The sequence below is a fragment of the Galleria mellonella genome, unplaced genomic scaffold, assembly GCF_026898425.1.
Source record: "Galleria mellonella isolate WM207_F2 unplaced genomic scaffold, CSIRO_AGI_GalMel_v1 utg40, whole genome shotgun sequence".
Lineage (NCBI taxonomy): Eukaryota > Metazoa > Arthropoda > Insecta > Lepidoptera > Pyralidae > Galleria > Galleria mellonella.
Genome location: NW_026442094.1, coordinates 5611495 through 5636608, shown reverse-complemented (window position 1 = coordinate 5636608; position 25114 = coordinate 5611495). Strand labels below are relative to the sequence as shown.

The 25114-nt window shown below is 32.8% G+C and overlaps 1 protein-coding gene across 1 annotated transcript in view; it reads right to left on the bottom strand.

Moving 5' to 3' along the window:
* Window positions 1–25114, bottom strand: part of LOC113520430 (homeobox protein Nkx-6.2) — an 89626-nt gene that overhangs the window by 43471 nt on the left and 21041 nt on the right. Inside the window, exon 2 of the mRNA XM_031914672.2 lies at window positions 19827–20026. Coding sequence (XP_031770532.1) covers window positions 19827–20026 — 200 coding nt within the window. The remainder of the gene's footprint in view (window positions 1–19826; window positions 20027–25114) is intronic.

The following is a 25114-nucleotide window of genomic DNA, read 5'->3' as shown; positions in this document are numbered from 1 at the left end:
AACGGAAAAGATTATGGAAATTAAACAGTAACACACACACACACACACACACACACACACACACACACACACACACACACACAAACACACACACACACACACACACACACACACACACACACACACACGCACGCACGCACTTTCGCACACATACACACACGCACGCACACGCGCACGCACACGCACACGCACACGCGCACGCACACGCACACGCACACACGCACACGCGCACGCACACGCACACACGCACGCTCACACGTACGCACACACGTACGCGCGCACACACACACACACACACACACACACACACACACACACACACACACACACACACACACACACACACACACACACACACACACACACACACACACATACACACACACACACACACACATTTTATTTTGTATATTCGTTTTCACAAATTTTAATTTTAGCTTAATGCAAGCTGTACATGGTGTCCGAGTTGGGGGCCTGGATTCCTGAGATACAGATCTCTGATCTAGTTTAGGGTCCAGTCTCCCACAAGTTTTACAGACCACTTTAATTATACATACATATATAGTTGTATTTTTTCATGTAACATTCTGTAAGATTTGTGGAGAAAATAAATAAATAAAATAAAAAAAAAAAAAAAAAAAATTTACAGGGTCGATTTTGGTATAAACAAAAACACGAAATTGAGCCCAAAAATTCGGAATTTCATTTTATGGTAGACCCCCAGATACCTAATACCGCTCTTAATCTCCATTTGACAGTTAGTCGATTCGAGTTTGAACCAAAACATCGACTACTGGTTATTATAAATCACAATTAGAACAGTAAGTTTAAAAATCACTTGTCAATTGTTATGTTTTTAATTAACTATTGTCAACTGTGAAGTGATATTTCCGGCTTAAGAGCGCAAGTCTATTGATTCGCTCGATTGAATTAAGCCGATTGGTTTTATTCATTCCATTGGCTTTAATCCATAGATACGTACATAATATTTAAATAATTATCTTCATATTCTCAATATACATATATTGCATATATGTATATTGAGAATAGGTATATATTAATATAATTTAATTTATTATCTATCGTTAATGATATAGGCATTTTTTGTTATGATAATTTAGGTATGTTTCTGATTTCAAAAAAAAGGAAAGAATTTATCTGTGTTTCTATATAAGTATGTCTGTGCGTATGTGTGCATATGCGTGTGCGTGTGCTGTGCACCAAAGTGTACGTGTGTGCGTGCTTATGTATGTGTTGTATGTCAGTTTGTTTGATGACAAAATAAAAGACTCAGTGTCACTATTTCGTTCCTATGATGTCCTTAATGGACTAAGGAACAAAGCACAGTACATCAAAGCAAGAGGCAATAACTCGAAATATAAGTAATTCTTAGCCTTCTTTTACTCACCTTCCCACCTTTCTTTAGACACCCTTCCTAGCAAAAACACACTAAAAACAAAAATGTGTAAAAACACGAATAATCTACTTTTAATCTATACAAAGTATACTGTAGGAATATATGAGTATATATGTACTACATATATAATAAAAAAAATAAAGAATGTCTATTTACATAAAAGTAAGCACTACGAATCTAGTTCCTTTGCCTTATTTCGACGACAATTTCTATGAACAATAATTGTCACAAACACCAAAACGAGGCGAAGGAAACAAACAACAGAGACTCATGTAAAACAGAAAGCAATTGAATCCCGCATCCTCGGGATTCCTTTCGAAAACAATAAACGAGGAGATCCGGCATAAAACCCGCAATAATAAGGAGCGGGCGTGTGATTGATACAACAATGAAATCCCTCGTCGACGGTGCCATTTGCATTTTTATGGGCGCCGCCCTCGACGCCCTACCACCCGCCGCCCTACGCCACAGACTATAAAAGCCCAGTTGGATTGATTCGTTCCATAGCCATTTGTTTGATAGCCACTTAATTTTAAATATATCTATATTGAATTATATTGAACTAGTTTTTATTCTCGACTTCGTCCGCGTGACGCGTCTAATGACATACGATGGAGAATACTTCATGCTCAATCCTTACTAATATTATAAACGTGAGTATGTTTATTACCTCTTAGATCCTTAAGAGCTTAACAATTAACCATGATATAAACTTTGGTATACATGTAATATATAAAACGAGGAAGAAACGAATATTAGGCTACTTTTTATCCCAGACAGTGAACATATCCCGGTCACGCGGAGAAAGTCGCGGTTATGAGTTAGTTCTGCATATATATAAAATTATATTTTAATGTAATAACTATAAGTTTAACTTACGTGTCATTAGATTGAGAAACCTCGAATAGTTTTAGGACCAATACGAGAACCTTAATCATGAGCAGCTATGACGAGAGCGCGAGACTGCCTGCTTGATCTGGCTGAGCTGTAGGTGCTCGCGGTACCGTCACAAATAAGTCATACGAAATACAATATATACTTACAAAAGGACGTTTTTAGGACTTTAGAAATACAACTGCATTTATCAAGAAATAATCAGTAAAATTTCAAATTTCTAATACAGTCACATCCCTAAAACAAAGCAAAATCAAACCAAAAACACAACATCAAGAGTAATGCTGATTATTTTACTCTGCGTCTTGTTTATACAACACAGCCATGTATACACTGGTACAATTGAATACGCCTCGTTGAATGGTGTACATACTATTGAAAAGACCCGATATAGAAGTAGATATGTTTTACTCAGTGTACTTGGAAAGTATATGAGACGTTTAGATTGTTTATTTATGAATAAATAATCAATACAATTATCTTTTGTTCAAGTGCATATATATACAATATCTTTGTTAATTAAGAACATATTTTAAACACTATTTCTATGATTAAAATAATTTAAGTACTTACACTTATAATAATTTCTTACCAAATAAATGGTTAAAGATAGATTCTTACTAGATAGATTACTTTCAGCAATAAGACTGCTTTACTATACACATACAACTGTATCGTTACCTTGCTTATTACCTTTATTGTATAAGGCAAATAAAGTATACTCATTCATTCATAAATTGCTTAAAAATAAAATAGATATTTTTGACTGTATTTAGCAAATATTTATTGCCAGATACTTTTATCCTACTAATAAAAGACCAAAATAAATAAAAATAAATTCAAATTTTGACTGTTGTATGCAATATCTGTTGTCTATGTCTATGAATATAATATTTAGGATCTTGTTTTTAAACTCAGGATGTCATAAGAAGCAATTAAGTGAAACAAAACACGATACGTGCAAGATAGGTAAAATTTTACAAGGAACTATGTTTTTGTCCTTGCATACTTATACTGTGTAATACTTCAAATGCGTGGATTTCAGAAGTAGGAAAACTAATAAAAAACACTACTTCTAGATAGCGTATTAAGATATTACATGCTCCAGTTTTTAAGTTAGATTTTTCCAGAAAACAGCTGTGAAAACTGCATAAAATTGTATATAGTAAACAGTTTTTGCGTGACACCAGAACGAACCTATCCTATCTATCCATATGATAGGCAGACAGACAAAATTTCTAAAAATTATCGTATTGATTTCTATTATTCTTATAAAGATCACTCATAAATTTTTTTCTTAAATATCTCTCGTGTACGCCCAATCACCTGATCACAATTTTATTATATTAAAAGATATATAAATGTGATCACCCTCTCATATCACGAGTTTCTAGAACGTGTTCAAGAAGATAATCTCCTCTTACGAGAAGGTGTCCACAAGTGGGATGATAATAGGTTATTGATAAACATATTAAGAAAAAAAAAAATAACAAGTACGAAATAAACTAAACGACGTAAATGAAGTAGGTATAGTAAAAAAAAATATTTCAACCGCCAATATAATTGATCAAACGTTTGCCAAAGTCACGTCAAACCGCACGCGGCCATCTGTCATGAGTCAAATAAGACCAACATTAGTCGTCATTAGGGTTGTGCCATTGTGATGATAATGTAGCGGACAATAGTGATTGTTGTTTAATACAAGCGCAGCCGTAACACAACCGCGACACGCACGCCCACGATTAAGCCCAGATGCGTCGTGCAAATAAAAAAAAAAATAACAGTCCTAAATTTCATAAAGTTCATAGTTTAAGCAACTTCAAAACCGCTATCTGTTTATGAATTGTACTTTACAGATAAGTAGGTATGTTTTTTATGTATTTTAACGAAAAAGATTTTTAATTTAAGACAGAGAGAGATATTTATTTGAATATATAATGATATAATGATACATTATACATATATGTTAGTTTGTTACTTAATCTCGCTTAAACAAAATCAATAGATATTTGAGAAATAGTACTTTACTTTTATTCTATTATTATTATAGTAATAAATATTGGTGTTGTAGTAAGGCGAACAAACAAATCTCCCTCAATATTTTTACCATAACATATTTTCTCATAACCCCCATAGATTTGCGCGGAGTTAGCAAACGCCGTCGCGGTCATCAGGTGCGTAACACGCGCGCGCGTATGATTGATATCAACGCACTATTAACATCCGTAGATTCTATCATTTGCGGATTAGGTTATATTGCAACATGTGAATAAAAACCCATGGGATTTACTTTATGGATAATGATGGAGCCCTCCATCATTATCGCACGTATCGCCTGATACTGAACTGCCATTGCCAATCTTTAAAATACATTTTTTAACATTAACAAAACCCTAAGGCCCAGGAGGCCCGAGCCTAGGGCGGCCAGATTTTTTTTTTGATGGGTGAAAATGGTATGGTAACCTCGTCTGCGCTAACGGTATACGCTGGCGGAGCACCAGTGAATGGTGATAGATGAGAATGAAAACAGGCCAGTTAGCCCATTATGATGAATTCATCAGGAATGAACCATGATAGTTTCCAGGGAGAACCGCGAGGAGGTCGACCTGGTTGGGTATATTGCTAGCAATGGGATTCTCAGTCTCCATTACTAACAATGCCTTTCCCCCCAACACCTCCAGTGTTACAGGCATCCATTACTATCAGAGTGGACGTGTACTTCTTTGCCATTTTTGTAGGATAAAAAAAGTTACCGAATATGCCATATTAAGTTGTCCCTTATTTCACAAATACCTATTATTTCACAAAACACACTGCGCGTATGTTCAGAGCGTATCATTTACTTGTCACCCAGCTCGTTTACCCCACCTCGGCACGTGTGGGCGGTTTCATGCTGAACCCTAATTGATTGGTTCAAGTCGACGCAATTTTTAGATTCTTTGAACCACAGTATATAGCAAACAGTATCTCAATCTATAATCTAGTATAAAATAATGAAGTATTTTTATTTAAATTATTTATTAAATCCACTTAAATTCAAAATATTGTTACATTGAAATTATTGACTGAATAATATACTTTATTTGCATTATACAATATAGGAACTTAAGTAAGACAATTAATAAATGTAACGATACAATTGTATAAGTACGGTAAGGCGGCTTTATTGCTGGGAGCAATCTTTTTAACATAATCTTAGGGTAATAGACTAATTGTTGTACGAGTACGTAGAATAATATTAATTTGTAATTGTAAAGTGTAACAACACAATTCACAATTAAAAATTTACAACAGTTTCAGAAAAAAATAATTATTATTGTAATTGTAACAAAATTAGTTCAGACATTCCGGCCAATGTAAATTATTTTAGAAAATCAAAATGAGTAGGTTCCAGCTAACGGGAAAAGATGTAAATTTAATTTATTAATGATGTTTGATTATGATATATATTTTCTGTCAGCACAAAGATGAAAAGTGGAATACTTTAATCTGATTAAATTATTTAATTAGCTGATGCTTAATTAAAAGAGAAATTTATAAAATATTCGTCTCTCGCATTTTTATTATTTCGTAATAATCAACTACATCTTGACTTGGCTACATTGCAATATAGTAATAGGTAAACCTACTGCTAACATCTGTTGTCACATTGTAGTACAATATAGCTATTAATTGTAGTTGAACTACTGCTACATGTGTTATTCTGTAGCGTGTATTTATTTTTAGGGTTGCCCGTCATGACAACCGTCTACAATGGCCTTATTTATCGTCTATAAATTGTTTGGATGGCTCTCGGGAGCGCTAGAAGTACTAATGATTATAGCCAATCGTTAAATTCTGTCGACAGGGTTACATTAATTTTATTTCCTATAAAAACCTATGCAAATATGAAGTTGGTGGGAAGATATCAGAATAAATAACTAATAATAAACTTAATATTAGGAGCGATAATATTTCTTTTTTATTTTGTTTGTAATGGAATAAATAAATAAAAAATTAAAATGTTTTAGAAAATTATATCACTGATCAAAAGCTACATTATCGAGGCGAGTAATATGAGATATATATATATATATATATATATATATATATATATATATATATATATATATATATATATATATATATATATATATATATATATATATATATATATATATATATATATATATATACAGGCTTGGTAGCTTATTAATAACTTAATAATAATAACAATATAAATAAAATTATGTGATTATAAGTCACTGAGCCTGCTTAACTAAATAATAAATAATCAGATCAAATGCCAAGTGAAAAACAAAAATTTTTTTGAATTTTTTAGTCGAACTTGAAATAGATTGACCTATTTTTATGATTTATTTAATGTATATTTAGTAAATATGAGAACAGGTTGTAGAGTATATTTCATACCGCTATGTGACTAGTGTTCATATATATATGTATATAAGAAGTAAAAACTTCAAAAGGTTTAATCTACCACAACTACGTTACACAAACCAAAGGACGAGTCCTCACTAGATGGAGCATCAGACTTAAATGTGTTACAAGTTATCTGTGAAATAATTAAAAAAACGACTGTTTAAGAAAAAAAAACCGATGACTAAAAAAATCTTTTCCATTTAGAAGACAGTAAAAATACACTAAGTACATACGAGTATATACATTTCATATTTGCCGTGTGGTTCCGCCATAGAATGGGCGACCCCTTCCTTTTACGTGGGTGTCATAAGAGGCGACTAAGGTAACTTAATTGTCGAAGGATGGGCAGCAGCGTTCTTAAAACATCATCAAAGCCTAACTACGGTTGCCAATCCTTCCGTCAAGCGTGACAACTCCTGGCAAAAACTCCCCTATGTAAGGGAAGTCTATATTCAGCATTGGATAGTTAATAGCTGATATGATGAAACACATTTTATAGTAATTACTATACCACATGACATACAGACATACGAACGAGCAGTAAACATATTCACGCTAATAGGTTATAGACCTCTATAAAACATAACAAGCTCCACGAATGATGAGCAATACATAATCGACAATTCGAATCGATTCGATGAAATATCCACGTATTGAAGTAATGAGCATCGATTAACGTACGCTACTGCCTGTCATCGAGTCGATCGATTGGTTCGTGTAAAGTTCAAATCTTCACCTTATTGTCAACGGAATAGAATTGAATTGTGAATAATTTGAATCTGGTATTTGCTGTATGAGAATAACACATGTATGTTCGATACATTTAATTAATATTTATGTGTATTCGTATCGCTATGTCATTGTGTGCTGAAGAAACGTATATATGTGTAGTTTTTTTTTTTATTGGATGAAAATGGAATGGTAACCCCGCCTGCGCTAATGGGATACGCTGGCGAGGCACCAATGAAGGGTGATCGATGAGGATGAAAACAGGCCAGTTAGCCCATCATGATGAATTCATCTGGAATTAATCATGATAGTTTCCAAGGAGAACCGCGAGGAGGTCGACCTGGTTGGGTATCTTGCTAGCAATGGGATTCTTAGTCTCCATTACTAACAATCCCTTTCCCCCCTATATATGTGTAGTTACTTAGCTGAGTGGTGACTATTTTAGTCTATCTTGATGATAGATAGAGAGATTTGATAGATGTCTATCTATCTATATTTCTAATTACAAATTTATTTTTTCCCGTGTGGTTCTGGCATAGAACAGGCCACCCCTTCTTTTCCCGTGGGTATCGCAAGAGGCGACTAAAAAAGGGCGAGGAATGGGCAGCAGCATCTCTCTTAAAACATCTCCAAAACTTACCTGCGGTTGCCAATCCACCTGCCAAGCGTGGCAACTATTGCTATAACCCAAAAGGAGTCTTATGTTCAGCAGTGGACAGTTAAAGGCTGAAATGTGAAGTAAATTTTTGCATTTTCTTTAGCATACATTAAAATATGGGCAGACTTAATGATTGATGGCATTCTCTACCAGTTAACCGTTATGCTATAGAGAGTAAATTGCGATGCATTGATATAACAAAATAAAATTATAAAAGAAATGTTTTAATAGATAACAACGTTTTAAGATGAATAAACATAGAAACATATAGAATAATATATCTACACAAATTATAACTACGATAATCAACGATAATCACAAAACTTATATAAAAAACATAATAATAATACATAATACATCTTATATATAAAATTCTCGTGTTACGGTGTTTGTTACCAAACTCCTCCGAAACGGTTTTACCAATTTTTATGAAATTTTGTGTGCATATTGGGTAGGTCTGAGAATCGGCCAACATCTATTTTTCATACCCCTCAATGATAAGGGTGACCCACCTCTAAATATTTTTGTTTTCTGACAATTTTTTTTTATTTTTATTTTATTATGATTTAGCATTGAAAAATACATACAAATTCAAATTTTCACGCTTTTACAATCAACCCCTGTTATTTAATCGAGATTTTTATATGCCGCAATAGAGTTGAAAGATAGCAATCGAATATAATAATTGTAGTACGAAAAAATTACATGTATATGTCTCGAAATAATGTATATGGTAAAACAACGTTTGCCGAGTCAGCTAGTATTAATATAATAAATATATAAGCCATGGCTAATTATATAATATTGTAGATTAAAGCTCTACATTGTCGCAATAATATGAAGTCCTATCATACTCTGACTTCTCAGATAAACTTTTATCTACTTTCTCTCACTACTTACGGAAAGAGAAGAATGAATGGTTATTAATAATTTCCAGAGAAATTCAAAAATATCTGACTTAACTTCAGCTAATATACATACCAAAATTAATAATTAAAAAAATAACGTTCCATTTTCAAATCAATACATTCATAGGATGCAAACATTATTTGGTTAAACGCAACAACATGGTAATAGACATTGTATGGTCAGACGCGATGTCATAATTAAAGTGTCCCAGCCAGTAGACAGTGCACTGTACCCATTGTTATTAAACTGTTGTGACCTCATTAGTACCTAAATATTGAGAATTATATATTATCATATAAACTAATTCTAACCGTTTTAGTGCCATTGATTTTTACTCATATCTACTTAAAAAAGCCAAAGATATCTTTGTCGTGTTAATGTTATTTACCCTTGTCTCTAAAAGAACTGTATCTCCTTAAAAAATTATCCAATTTTATAAATTTTTCTACAACAAGCTAAATAGCAACTGATTTCACGAGCGCTATGACGCTCGTGGCACTTTCAGTTACGATGCGCACGAGCGCGATGGCGCTCGTCGGCACTCAAACGGTTAAAATAATAATAATAATACAGAAAATATATACCTATTGTGATACAATTTCAAATATTGAATAATATTGTAATAAACTCATTAACTATTTCTAAGTAAATAAAGGTTGCCTTCCTCTTTCCTACTTGCTGTTCCCAACAGGGTCCATAATTAGAGTTGTTTTAATATTTACCGACCACATTATGGAACGCAATAAGAATTAAATAAACATTACCTTAGCCAGGAATAAATATAGTAATGAAGATTATTTTACGAGTATTTACAATTTGTTATTATTAAATTGCTTTTGAAAATACTTGAATATTCTTATAATTTAAAGCATAAATCAAAATTTCATACAAATATCCATTTGGCGATTTTTGTATGAAATTTGATACAGAAAATATCCTATATTTACATAACGAATAAATATTTGGTATTATTGTCAATTACTTCCATGGAATATGTAAAAAATATCATAGAAATATTTTACCGAACTAGGTGTTATCTTACCGAAATCCATATCAAAACAAACAAAATGGTAGTCGAATATTGATAGCTTATATGGAAGGTTATGGAACTTTTGGTAGTAAAAGTGGTAGTCAATCTTCAAGTGTTGGCGACTGCAATCTACATAGGTACATAAGTTTACTTGAAACGCTATGTAACTTGAACACAGTTTAAAAAATCAATGTACTTCTTTTTTATTTATTTATTTGTTATCATAAAAATACAGAATTACAGAAAGCATGTTACATTAGCATTCAGAAACCACGTAGGTAATACCTAATGCTAAATACAGGGGGAGAAGGAATTGTTAGTAATGCGGATTATCAGTTCCATTGCTAATAATATACCCTAACAGGTCGACCTCCCCGTGGTCTCCCCTGGAAACCATCGTGCTGAATTCCAAATGTATTCATCACGATGGGCTAACTGACCTGCCTTTTCAACCTCACCTATCATCTATCTCTGGTGCTCTGCCGTCGTATACCGTTAGTGCAGGCGGGGTTACCATTCCATTAACATCCATTAATGCTAAATACATTAAAGTTATTTAACTTGTATTAAAATCGTGCAAGAAGTATTGTTTTAATTTACACTTGATGTTGCTAATAGTAATATCCCGTACATCGGTGGGTAGTTCGTTAATAAGTCTTAATAAGTATATGTATTATTTTAAACGGTTAAATTATAAAAGCAGCGTACTTGATTTATAAAATAAACAGGCAAGAAAAAGCTTGTCAACAGAATAAGGAATAAAAATGTACAATTTGTTTCCTTCGAAACTATTTAGAGATATTATCAATCAAGTAAACAGCAAGTCACTAACTGAAACGCGAAAAAAAAAAACGCATCAACATTTGGCGCGGTCCGACGAGCGCATATTATACAACAATCACGATTAAAAAATGCAAAAGAAATCGCCATTAAATCGTTCCACGTTTTAGCATTCATAAAAGATCTATTTTATCATAACACATTAAAATTAAATTATAGTGTCATCCATCAACATAATTTAATATGCTAGAGTGTTGCATGCAGCGCATATCCCTGTCCCCTTAAATTTCTGACTGTAGGGCTGTCGACTGTCCCCACCGGTTGGGACAATTCATTGTCCCGTTTTTGCGACAAAATAATTATTTGTTACACAAACACAAGTTGAGTAGACATACAATATAACTAATCATCTTCAAATATTATATATAAAAAAAGAGAAATTTGAAATATTTTTTATAAATAATTTTTGCTAATGTATAAAATATACAGTAGCAATTGTGTTTAAAAAATAAACTCAGTCATTTTGCTTTGTAATAGGGTAAATCCTGTAGCAGAATTCATAATATTTAGTACTTTTAAACAAAATGTCAAAACAATTAACAATGACTTTCCCTTTTTTTATTTTGATATAGTCTATTTTTTTTAATTCTCTGAAAATTATAATTACACATTATACAATGACGTAAAAATATAAAAAAAATTACAATAAGTATATATATATATATGTATTTTATATTCAGTTTTGATCAGTTGCTCTTGAATATAAACTAACTCGCTTTTGGCAACCCTGATTTTAACCCTCAGCGGTTCGCTATCAATACTCATCTACATGGGTTTAAACTGCCGTTTATCTTATCTGTGACGTCATTAGGCCGGCGCGTTTTGATCATGCTCTTATTTGGTACATCATAACAATATTAAGTATTAACAACACACGAAGCACGTAATTACATTTTAAGATGATTATCTAAAGTTTTGGGGTATAAAATGTGAATGTTTTATTAAATTTCTTTTAATAAATTTCTATTTAGTAAATATCTAATTTTCTTCTCTGTTTGTACCATATAGGTATTTAGGTATTTTTTTAATGAATGATAATGGAATGGTAACCCCGCCTGCGCTATCGGTATTTACTGGACATCATAGACACCATGATAGGTGAAGATGAAAACAGGTCAGTTAGCCCACCGTGACGAATCCACAAGAATTAACCACGATGTTTTTCAGGGAGAACCGCGTGGAGGTTGACCTGATAGGGTAGATTGCTAGCAATAGAGTCGCCATTACTAACCATCCCTTCCCCTTAGGTATTTGGATTGGCATTCTATCAACACTGTAGGTAGTTTCTTATTTATTTTCTAGAACGTCTTATCAATAAGACCATAATTAAATGTATGACTATGTTTGTTGTTTTTGGAACAACTCTTTTTAGGGCTGCATATTTTAAACCAACTTCAAAAAGAAGGAGACTCTCAATTCGGTTGTATTTTTTTATGTTTGTTACCTCATAACTCCGTCAGTTCTAAAGCGATATGGAAAATTATTTTATTTGAAAAGATAAACTTACAGATTGGTCCTAATGAAGAAATGCTATCAAAATCGGTTCAGTAGTTTAGTTTTTAGATAAAAATAACTGGTTATGCCATAATTAAAGGCGGTTTTTGTGGGATAGATGTTTTTACGCTAAGGATTGTATCCTTAACTATGCGTAAAAATATCTAGATTGTCAATGCAACGACAAAAATGATTACATTTTATTAGAAAGGTTTACTCTCAATAAATAAATAAAAAAAAAAACTATACACAAAAAGAAAACGCAGTCAAATTTAAAAATGACTGTTTTATTAATTTAAATATAAATCATATTTAAGTTATATAATGACCTGTATAAAGGGAATCCAGCTTATTCCCTTTCTTGTCATAATATAACATGTTATAAAATAATATCAAGTCGGTTCATTTAGATTATAATTCAATTTCTATCTACTATACATATGTGTAAAAGTGAGTTTTTCACGTACGTGTGCGTATGTGTGTGCGTGTGTGTGTACGCGTGCGTGCTCGCGTGCGTGCATGCGTGCGTTCGTACATGCGTGTGTACGTAGGTACGTGCGTGAACGTGCGTGTACGTATATATATACATATATATTATGCATACTTGCATGTATAGGTATATATACTAATCATTCGTGTAAATGAGTGTATGAATATATAATCATCATCATCATCACTTCAGCCATTATCCGTCCACTGCTGGACATAATGGAATATATTATATTACACAATAAATTAATATAGTTCTGATACATGGAAATTAATTTTATATTCATACAGATAATCATTTAAAATTACCTAGTCATTAGTATAATATTACTATGGGAAATGTTCAGTGACTCCAACTAACTCATATCAACTTTACAGTGGCCATAAAAGGTATGGCGCGATGTACCAGATTTGCATTTTAAATACGAGCGAAGGAATTATGACATGTAATAACTGAGCTGGATTGTGACTGGTTGTATTGTGACTAGTTGTATTTCAAATGAGATAATGGTTTTAAGTTTTAAGGCTTAGATATTTGTTATCACAGATATAGGTATAAATAGATATCGCAGCTTTTTGCGAGCCTATTTTTTTCTATTAAATTAAAAAAAAAAATCATTATAAGTAATGTTAAAAAAAATATTAGCTGTTAAAAAAAAAAAAACTTTTCGACGGTTAACCACCAATAACTCATAATATTGAAAACATTTTACGGCAATCATAGAAAATTTCCTAATACTGGATTTATTTCAAATGCGATGAAACTCAAAAGCATTTTAATCTCTTTTAATATCAATTCTTAATATATTGATGTAAAAAATATTTGTTTTAATGATATAGATAGGGGGGAAAGGGATTGTTAGTAATGGGGTCTAATGAACCCATTGCTAGCAATACACTCTATCAGGTCAACCTCCACATGGTTCACCCCGGAAACCATCGTGAACTATTCTTGTTGAATTCGTCACGATGGGCTAACTGACCTGCTTCATCCTCACCTATCATCCCTCACTGGTGTCCCGCTGGTGTATACCGATAGCGCGGGCGGGGTTACTATTCCATTTTCACCCATAAAAAAATTATACAGATAAGTTCGAAAAAATGTCTACAATTACACAAATATTAGGACACATTGATGGTTAAACGTCGTTTCTTACTCGTAACATCTCAGTAAGTAATTTAGTGGTAGTACACTTAAATTTGATATTATTTAAAATGCGTCGTCTATCTCTACCTATGTCTGTGTTCGTGATGAAGCACATTATACGGTTGGGTTACGGTCATTATAAAGCATAAATTTACTTTAAAATAATAAAGTATTTATACATTATATTATACTGATTGTGATATTATAATTATTTTTTATTTTTATCAAAAATTTTTGGACCTCCTTTCATATTGCCCACTTTATGTGTAGCCCTAGTGCTAAATTTAATTTCTTTAGACCCAGCAATTTCAATGAAGTCATAATATGTTGGTCTGTTAGTCAGTCTCTTTTTTTATACTTAGACAGTTACGTTCCACGTTATTCCGTTTCTATGTAATATTATTTAATTATTTTATAAAATTATCACCTAAAATTAAAAGAGTAAAAAATAAATGCTTGAATTTGCGAATTAAGACTTAATTTTGTCGAACAACAATAAAATTATAAAACAATTAATTTGCAAATTTACGAGCACGTAAAACAGTTGTGACTTGTTAAACTTGTTTACTTAATAAACAGTTTCATTATAACATATTACTGCGTAAAATATAGTTATTGAATAAACAGTCGTCAGTCAACAATTAATTGCATTATGCGTTCCCTCTGCAACGGTGCATCCCGTCACATGTGTAAATACTGGGCTCCCTTTAATCTTCCCTATGGATTAATTTTATCGAATGCCAAATGAGCTATGACATTCATGTAGGGGAATTGAAAGAACACCCTATATTATCTTATTCATTCGATTCAGCTCTTAAACCAACGCTGTAAAGTCTATAATCCTTTGTGTTTAAATATACAGGATTGGTAAAGTAATTACCCTCACAACATTGGCTTTTGAGCTCAATTTGTGAATGAAAGACCTCATTTGTTGAATACGTATTGATGCTAAACTTGGTTGTAAAGGATTGTATACAGGAATGCGTTGTATTGTATCAGATGTGACATTTACTGCACTTAGTATACAAATTTAGAAAAAAAAATTAATTCTCTTTTTAAATCTGCGGTTTAAACAAATTGTGAATTATGTGATACCTAATTTTTAAAAACAATTCACGTTTAATACATATTATTATGATTTATTGGATCTTAGTACACATTTGGTTTGAAGGGTGGGATGTAGCATTGACATTACCTGTAAACTTCACTTTTGTACCATGTTGTTTGTTCACACTTTGTTCCTTGGTACAGAGGCACAACGCCTTAGTCCTCAGGAATGGCAACGCAAGAAGGGTATCATGGGTGATACAGTATACTCTGTTATGTCCATGATACTGTTTATGTCTATAGGCGACACACCTATCGACCGATTGCTTCTTTATTTTTTTTTACAACACAGGGGGCAAACGAGCATGCGGATTACCTGATGGTAAGTGACTACCGCCTCCCACCATCACCCACAACACCAACGGTATTTCAGGTGCGCTGCCGGCCTTTTAAAAAGGAATATGCTTTTTTCTTGAAGGTTACTATGTCGTATCGGTTCGGAAATACTGCTGCTGGTAGTTGATTCCAAAGAATGGTTGTGCATGGAAGAAAGTGCCTTGAAAAACGCACGGTGGAAGACCGCCACTCAATTTACGTTTATAAAGCAACCATATATGGGCGAAACAGTATACTCTGTTATATCCATGGTACTGCTCATGTCTATAGGCGACGGTTACCATTTTCCATCAGGCGGGCCGTTAGCTTGTTTGCTATTCTAAGTAGCATAAAAAAAATTAAAAAAAAATACCCTAAAATAACTTCAGAACACTCCATTAAGTACAAAACACTTCATAGCCAGCCGTTGGAACGCATCTCTTCACAAACATTATTCAACGCAAGTGTCTCTCTATATATCATATCCATTAATCTCATTATAGTCGCTTGATTTCATTCCCCGACTTTCACTACTGCCGATACAATGTGCGCGAACATGCGAAAATCCATTAAGCATCCATCCAACTTAAATGTCGCCGACTTATTGTTTTAGCTTTGATTTAATAGATATGTTACTTACAGATATGTTTTGATATACTAAAAGCTAGGTAAATACATTGACGATATGATACTAACAGTATCCCGTGACTTTTCCAGTGTGATTTAGGATAAAAATAAAAAAGGTCTTTGTCTTAAATTTCAAATAATTTTGTCTACCAATCGTGGCAGATACTGGCAAAACTCCTTAATGGGGAAGGCCTATGTCCAGCAGTGGACAGTTAACGACTAATATGACGATAATGATACTAAATTTCAATCAAATACTTTCAGTTTTGCGTTTAATTAACTTAAGCGTGATTGAATAGTATATATAAAATGTATGTAATAAATAAATAAATAAATAAATATTTTAAAAAATAAACATATATTATATAATCTGTATGTCAATATAGATCTATCTGTAACTATTTACCCACAACAATTTTTAATACTTTTCATCGCATAATTACATTTTGTTCTCCCAAAGGTTGACTTAGAGAGAATGTTGTATAGTAGCATAAAGTCTGCTTTTTGAACTAAAAATTTCCCTTTTGTACCAAACATTTTTTTGATAATGTGATCAATAAAAAATAATGAAATAAATTTAATAATTTCAGAATGATTACTGTTAACTGTTTATTAGTACAAATCCGTTACCTATCACATGTTTTAAGGCAATTTGGGAATCTTTTTTATTTGTGCTATCTAACAGCAAAAAAGACCTATATTTATTAAAAATTTCAAGTTTCTAACCACAACAATTAAAATATTCATGAGACAAATTATAAAATTGGACAAAATAAGAGATAATGCATTAGTTTGACGCATAGCGATGCTTAGTTTCCTCAACATACACCGTAAACGAATCCGTGAATATAAAAAAAAATTCTTAGCTACTCAGTACTTGATTAAATACTTGTATTGATAATATAAACTGGAATAAACTGCCAAACGGCCCCTAATGGAATGTACCACTTAGTATAATACAATTTAGACCCCTCCGCGTCAAATGCTAAGCTATGATGCACAATTCGCGACAGTTGCAATGGTTGAACGCTACGTTTACTCCCTTATAGTTATTGACAATGACTATTTAGAATTGCACTTTAACTGGCAGAACTTTTCTCGTATTAATTAATTACTTTATTTATAATAATAAGAATTAGAGAGAAAATATTTTTAAATATGTTTTATAATACTAGCGATTCGGCCCGGTTTCGCACAGGTGGACAGAATTTTCGAATAATATATTGGCTTATGTTATTCGCTGATAATGTATCTTTTAATAGGTGAAAGAATTTTTAAAATCGGTTGAGTAATTTTTGCGTTTATCCATTACAAACAAACAATCAAATATTTCCTCTTTACAATATTATATAACAATGATATAACAATGATCCTATATAACAAAAATAACAAATTTCAAATAAAAAATACTCATTAAGATAATTTCATTTGTTTTTTCTAGATTTCTTGCATCATAATTATATTATCTAAAACAATATAAAATTACTTTATTGTATTGGAATAATAGAAAATTGACCACAAGGAAGATACCAACTAAGTATAAAGAAAAATACCATACTTACGGATATAAAAATTATACTGTACCGCTCATGTATGTCACCTGAGTCCTAAAGTATTCCATATTCTGTGTACTATTACTGAATATAATAGTATAAACATATCTTCATACCAAAAGACAACACACGCATTAGAGCTTTCTTTAGAACGAAAACAACACACATATTGGGCGTTAGAATTTACATCGTACTAAAAACAACGCACACATTGTGTATTACAGCTTTCTTCAGACCAAACGCAACACACGCTGTTATAGTTTCTTAAGATCAAAAACACACATACTGTCTATTAGAGCTTTGTTTAGGTGAAAAACCACACATTAAGTGCCTAACGCTTCTATTCAAAAATTAGTACTGCTCTTAATTTTTACGTATTAAAAAAAATTAAACTAAAAAGATCTTCAAACCAAGTATTGAATATCAAGGGACTTTTTTATTTAATGAATAAAATTGTTATTTATATAAAAGTTATTTGTTACTAATAAAAATAATTATTTTTCTAAAGAAGAAAATTAATTATAATGAAGCAAACATAAACTCAATAAGCCCATGTACCTAAACGCCCGTGACCGCAACGTGGCGGGGTGAGTGTCACAGTTTTGGTCCCTACACCCTGCCCTGTCGGGACAATGCCCCACGCTTAGCGGCCATTTAGCGAGGGGACGCCGTGTCACACCCTAATTAGTTTAAAATAAATTGCGCCTTTTTACGCCTATTTCACGTGTTTAGTTTAATTGAAACACAACTCTGTATTAGTTGTTGTTAAAAACGAATTATCCAGTTTAAACTGCTGTTACGAATACTGTGCTAATTTGCGAATAAAGTGAAATGAAATGTGGCAACATTATTTTCTCATATAAACAAAAGAATAAAACAAAGTGATAATAAATAACAACATAAACAAGCGATGTCATATATAGAAATGAAATTGAACGACACTAAAAACTGCTACAGAGATCATGAAAATATATGATCCGATGGATAAACTCGATAGAATTTCATCGGAGTATAATAAAACAAAACAAAAGTCGATACGTCCACATGTCGCCTATATTTAATCCCCAGTAATAGAGCGAGTGAGCGAATCGTTTGACTGCGCCGCGCGATCGGCTAAGTGATTGACTTTTCAATCTGTGTAATCGGATTACGTTGACTAGCGAGTGCCCGCTATTGGTGCTGTTACCCTACTCGTCACTGTCTGCAGTCGAGTGTTGTTACTGTTAACTATATGATTTTAATTACTCTCTCGATTGTACTTTTTTTGTTTTTCTGATTCAGTGGTATAATTATTCGTAGACGAAAAATTATCTACAAACTAATCTAATCTAATTTGCTAAATTAGTAAAATGTTGGTAACTAATTTATTATATTATAATTAGCTTAAAACTATAATAAAATGTATATTTTTTGTATTATAGAATAGGTATAATAAAGCATTGTACTAACAAAGACTATTAAAATTGATACAGAAATACCCTATAGAGGTAAACCTCTACGCGGTCTCTTCCGGAAACCATGGTTTATTCTTAGTAAATTTTCATTAATTTTTTTTAAGAAAACCCTGTCAAGTGCGAGCCGGACTCGTGCGCCGAGAATTCCGTACAAATTATAATTAAAAAATTTCCAAAAAAGATTTTTTTATTGTAAACCTTAGTATTTGATATTAATTTTAGCTTAATGCCTCCATGCGTTCCTGCATAAAAGAGTCTTGACAAACAGACAGATAGATGGATAACAAACTGATCCTATAAGAGTACCGTGTTTCCTTTTGAAATATAAAATCCTTAAAATTACTTGCAAGCAAAATAAGGTATAATCTGCTTAATAAAAGTAGATCAGGAAAGCACCTATAGCTTTGGAGACCTTTGTAAACATACCCTTAATTAACAGTATAGAACAGTGATTCCTAAAGTGGGTTCCGCAGAACTTAGGGATTCCATCATCAGGGTTCCGCGAAATTATTTATACAGTGAAACAATTTAATTTTTCACATTAAAAAATAAAAGAAACTACAAAGTTATACTTTAAAAATTTTGTAATAAAAGCTTTTTGTTCTTATATAAATTACATTATTTTTGATTTATAATCATTTGATATGGGTGTTCCATAAAATAAAAGGTATTTGGTGGGTGTTTTATTATCTAAAAATTTCACGAACCCCTGGCATGGAAATTTGAATTTTGAAACCAACTTACCTTAACCTGTGACTCCGTCATGCCCAATGCGTACGCAAGTTTGGCCCTTTCAGGGCCCGCCAAGTATTTTGTCTGCTCAAATGTCTTCTCCAACGCGAATATTTGCTGTCCACTGAACGTAGGCCGCGTATGTTTCTTTTTTCCGTCTTTGTCCATTCCACCCCCTTGCGCGGCGCAAGCGCTTAGTGCTCCATTACTCACTGAAAAAAAGACATAAATAAATGAATACCACTGAATGCACACACAGTGCCATCTAGTACCAAACTAAGCGAAAAAAGTATTTTGCAACCGACTTCAAAAAAGGAGGACGTCAATTCAAGTAGTTTAGTTCTTAATTATAAATTATTTATTTATTTACACACATACACCAAACAAATCTTTCATTTAAATGATATCATTAGTTAAATACAATTGCTCTTAAGAAAAATAATATAAATTATACATATTACATCTGACAAAACAACATAATAATGAAGATTACACAATTATATAAAAACATTACTATTTTACTTTTAATTTTGAATAAAATAAAAACATATAAAAAACAAAATGAATGTAGCAGTAGCAAATTGATGTTGCCACTTTTGGAGTTGGTGTTTTTTTTTTGTGGATCTAATCATAAATTATTTTATATTATTTATGGGTGATAATGCAATGATAGCCCAGCCGTCGCTATCAGAATACGCTACCAAAACAGCAATGAGAAGTAACAACGAAATCAGATCAATTGGAATTTAACGAGAATTAACCGTGTAGAGGTCGACCGGTAGTGTATATTGTTAGAAGTAGAACAGAAGTTTTTCATTCTGTTATGCGAAGTGGCCCAATCCTAAAGTCAAATTTGCACCACTAAGCCTGGTTCTAATTCTTTGACCTTAGATATTTATAATCATTCGAGTAATCATATTCGTTCCGCAAGTAAGCGTGACTGAGCTTATAAACATAGTGAGTATTTATTACCAAGCATAAAAATATATTTTATATATTTTAATGCAATAACTACCGGTTTAACTTACGTGTAATTAGATCGAAAAGCTCGACTAGTTTCGGAATCAATTCGTGATCCTTAATAATTGGTAGTTCATCATCATCTTTCTACTCTTATCCTAATTATTATTTGGATAATAAGAACGTTCCCTTTTCGAAAGTAGCTTAAAAATAAAGCACAGATGTTCGGGCATTTTTATTTATAAATTGGTATTTTAGATATCTGTAAAAAATATAATTCTTATCGTCTATACTCATAATCTGCAAGCGAGTGTCCGTCCCATTCTGTCGACGTTTTTATCATTATTTTCATTTCATTTTCCCCCCATCATCCCCCCTCTCCCACCCCCAAAGTTGTCCCCTCGGGAGCTTTATGTCAACGACTGTAGGTCCTCGCATCGCTTCATCAAAACATTTATACGCGATGAAAAATATCACAATGCTGTGTGATGGGTTTTTGTTTTGGTTTTATGTTGTTTCGTATTTGATGCGTCATTTTTTAGCGAATGTGAGATCGATTTAAATGCCATTTTTAGAACTGTTTTTAAAATTATGATTTTAATTGGATCATCGTCATCACAGTCAATATCTATCCACTGTATTCACACTATGGGGAGGCCTATGTTTAATAGGCCTCCCCATAGACTGCCATAAGGTACGGTCTTAAGCCAACTGCATTTAATTGAATAGTATACTGTAACTACAGTGTTTTTAATGGATGATAATGGAATGATAACCCCGCCTGCGCTAACAGTATACACTGGCGGGGCACCAGTGAGGAATGATAAATGAGAATGAGATAGCAGGTCAGTTAGCCCATCGTGATAAATACACTTGGAATTCAGCACGATGGTTTCCATGGGGAACCGCGCGGAGGACCACCTGGTTGGGTATACAGCTAGTAATAGGGCATTTAATCTCCATTACTAACAGTCCCTTCCCCCCCATGTAACTATAGTGTTACAAATAGTTTATCAGGTCGTTCATTATGATTACCCCTTCAAACTATCGTGGTTAATTCTTGATAAACTCTTTAGGATGGACCAATTGTCCTGGTTTTATCCTCACTTGTCATCCTTCATTACACAGTGTAATGTAATATCAGTGTATACTAATGGTATACGTGGGCGAATTAACAGTGAAGGATGATAGGTGTGGATGAAAAAATGAGTGAAAATGGAATGTTTACCTCGCCTGCGCTAACGGAATGCGCTGGCGGGGCACCAGTGGGAGATGATAGGTGAAAATGAAAGCAGCTCAGTTAGCCCATCGCACCAGGAATTCAGTACGATGGTTTCTAGGGAGAAATACAGGGTGGTAAACTTGCTAGGGCATATAGCTAGGAATGAGGCTGGTATATTTTTATGGATGATAATGGAATGGTAAAGGTAAAGGTTGTTCTAATACTGGCGGGGCACCAGTGAAGGATGATAGGTGAGAATGAAAAGGCAGATCGATTAGTCCATCGTGATCAATATACCTGAAATTCAATACGATAGTGTCCAGGGGGGACCACGTATAGGTCAACCTACAAGGATATATTTCTAGCAATGAGATTGGTAGTCCGCATTACTAACAATCCCTTCCCCCTACAATGAGGCTACTAGTCTCCATTACTAATGATCCCTTCCTCACGGGCAGGTCAGTTAGCTCATTGTTTTCATCCTCACCTACCATCCCTCGCTGGTGTTCCACCAGCATATATCGTTAGTGCAGGCGGGGTTACCATTCCATCATCACCCATTAAAAAAAGTTAGTTTATTGTAACAGTTCGTTACAATGAGCTAACTTTTTTTCTCATATGGATAGTTTTTCAGGGAGACCGATCTGGCAGCTTATTGTAACAGTTCGTTACAATGAGCTAACTTTTTTTCTCATATGGATAGTTTTCAGGGAGACCGATCTGGCAGCTTATTGTAACAGTTCGTTACAATGAGCTAACTTTTTTTCTCATATGGATAGTTTTTCAGGAAGACCGATCTGGCAGCTTATTGTAACAGTTCGTTACAATGAGCTAACTTTTTTTCTCATATGGATAGTTTTTCAGGGAGACCGATCTGGCAGCTTATTGTAACAGTTCGTTACAATGAGCTAATTTTGTACAAAGTCTCCCTCTGGTAAATATATCAATATGTCATTTAAGAAAGCACATTAAATTTTTAAAATTAAAACCAATACGGGATCAAAACTTTTGCAAAAAATGTTAATAAATTGCCGTTCATCATTAACGAATATATATATATAAACACTCTTACATAAAAACAAGTTAGTTAAGAACGGAGTCGCTTAAAAATAACAAGTCTAACGGGTATATACCAACAAATAAAAACAATACAATTCATAATAAATCGTCCAAATGACTGCCACAATGTATTCTTACTGTGCCATAAATAAGCTACCTCTTGGTTGCATTAATATTAATGTATCATAACATTAACCCTATGTCGCGAATCCAAGTTGATTACAGAAAGTACCTAAGTCATAAATATTAATAATTTCTCCTTGTGCCCTTGCATTTATGACTTGTTTATCTATCTGTAGGTATTACCTTAATTGGAATTACCAGGCCTCGCCTATTTGTATTCAGAATGAGACGTTGTATGAAGATGTATGTATGGGAATCTCTTGTATTTCTGCATGCAGCTTTTTTTTTACACGACCTAGAACGGCAAACAAGCTGACGGCCCACCTGATGGAAAGTGGTAACCGTCGCTTATAGACATGAGCAGTACCATGGACATAACAGAGTGTATATTGTTTCGCCCATGATACCCCCCATGCGTATATATTATATAAATTAACCCAAAAAAGAGTGTAATGTATATATATGTGTAAATGCCTATGCACTATGTACAGTGTATTATTAGAATGTTTACATTATTCCCTTAGATTCCATATGGTACTGGTAATACATTTTTGTTTCGAGTAAATATTTTGGCAAATTTTTATGGGTCCTGTCTAAAAGTATATATATATATATATATATATATATATATATATATATATATATATATATATATATATATATATATATATATATATATATATATATAAGTATATAAAATATATATATATATATATGAAAAAATGTTGTATTAACTTCTGAGCATTATTATTGACAATGTTGCTGTAGTTTTCAATAGTATTTGTTTGTTTAATTTTGTTTAATTTAGTATTGCTAATTTTGTGCTTCGTTTACTTTTATTTTATTTTGTGCAAATTCTAGTGGCTACCAAATTACTATTTAAGTATATAATTATGTATTATTTTAGCTGTTTGTTTGCCTTAAATAAATAAATATATCTTTTCAGATAAAAATAATTTTGCAAATCAATTTATAAATGACAGAGTTATGAGGTAAAATGCATAAAAAATATATTCGAATACCTTTTTCGATTTCGGTTAAAAAATTTTAAACTATCAAACCATCTGGCAAACATAGTACTAGTAACAACATATTTATTCTTATATATCCAGCGGTGGAAGTGTTAATAGGTTTTGACAAAATTTCTATGGGACCAATCTGTATGAATATATCCTATTAGATAAAAAAAATCCAAATCAGTTTACAATTGACACAGTTGTGAGGTAACAAACAAAAAAAGTCCAGCCGAATTAAGAACCTCCTTATTTTCGAAGTTGGTTGATAAATAAGAAACTATGTAGGGTTGGATGGATGAATGTTTATTTTTTCTATTGGATGAAAATGGAATGGTAATCCCGCCTGCGCTAACGGGATACGTTGATGGGGCACCAGTGAAGGATTTTCGATGAGGATGAAAACAGGCCAATTAGCCCGTCATGATGAATTTATCAGGAATTAACCATGATAGTTTTCAGGGGGAAGCGTGGAGGTCGACCTAGCTGGGTATATTGCTAGCAATGGGATTCTTAGTCTCCATTACTAACAATCCCTTTCCCCCCAATACCCTTTCACAAAAAAATTAATGAACCATTTTCAATGAAATTTAATATACGGGTAGGTTATATTCTGATTTATCACAAATAATATTGACTATATTGATGAATAATATTGGGAAAGAATCCTTTTAGCATTAAGTCCGACTTGAACAAATATTTTATACTAAAGAATAAATATATAAATAAAATATATTCATATTGTAAGTCACACGGGCGATGTCGCAGGATACAGCTAGTATGATGTAATCAAAATCAAAAATTTATTAAACATTTTCCATTTGTTCATACCTACATTTAAGGGACAGTCGTTAGCATTCGCTCCCCGTCTTTTATACAGTCCGACGACCAACTGCAGGCTATAATGAACTCTATATTGTTGT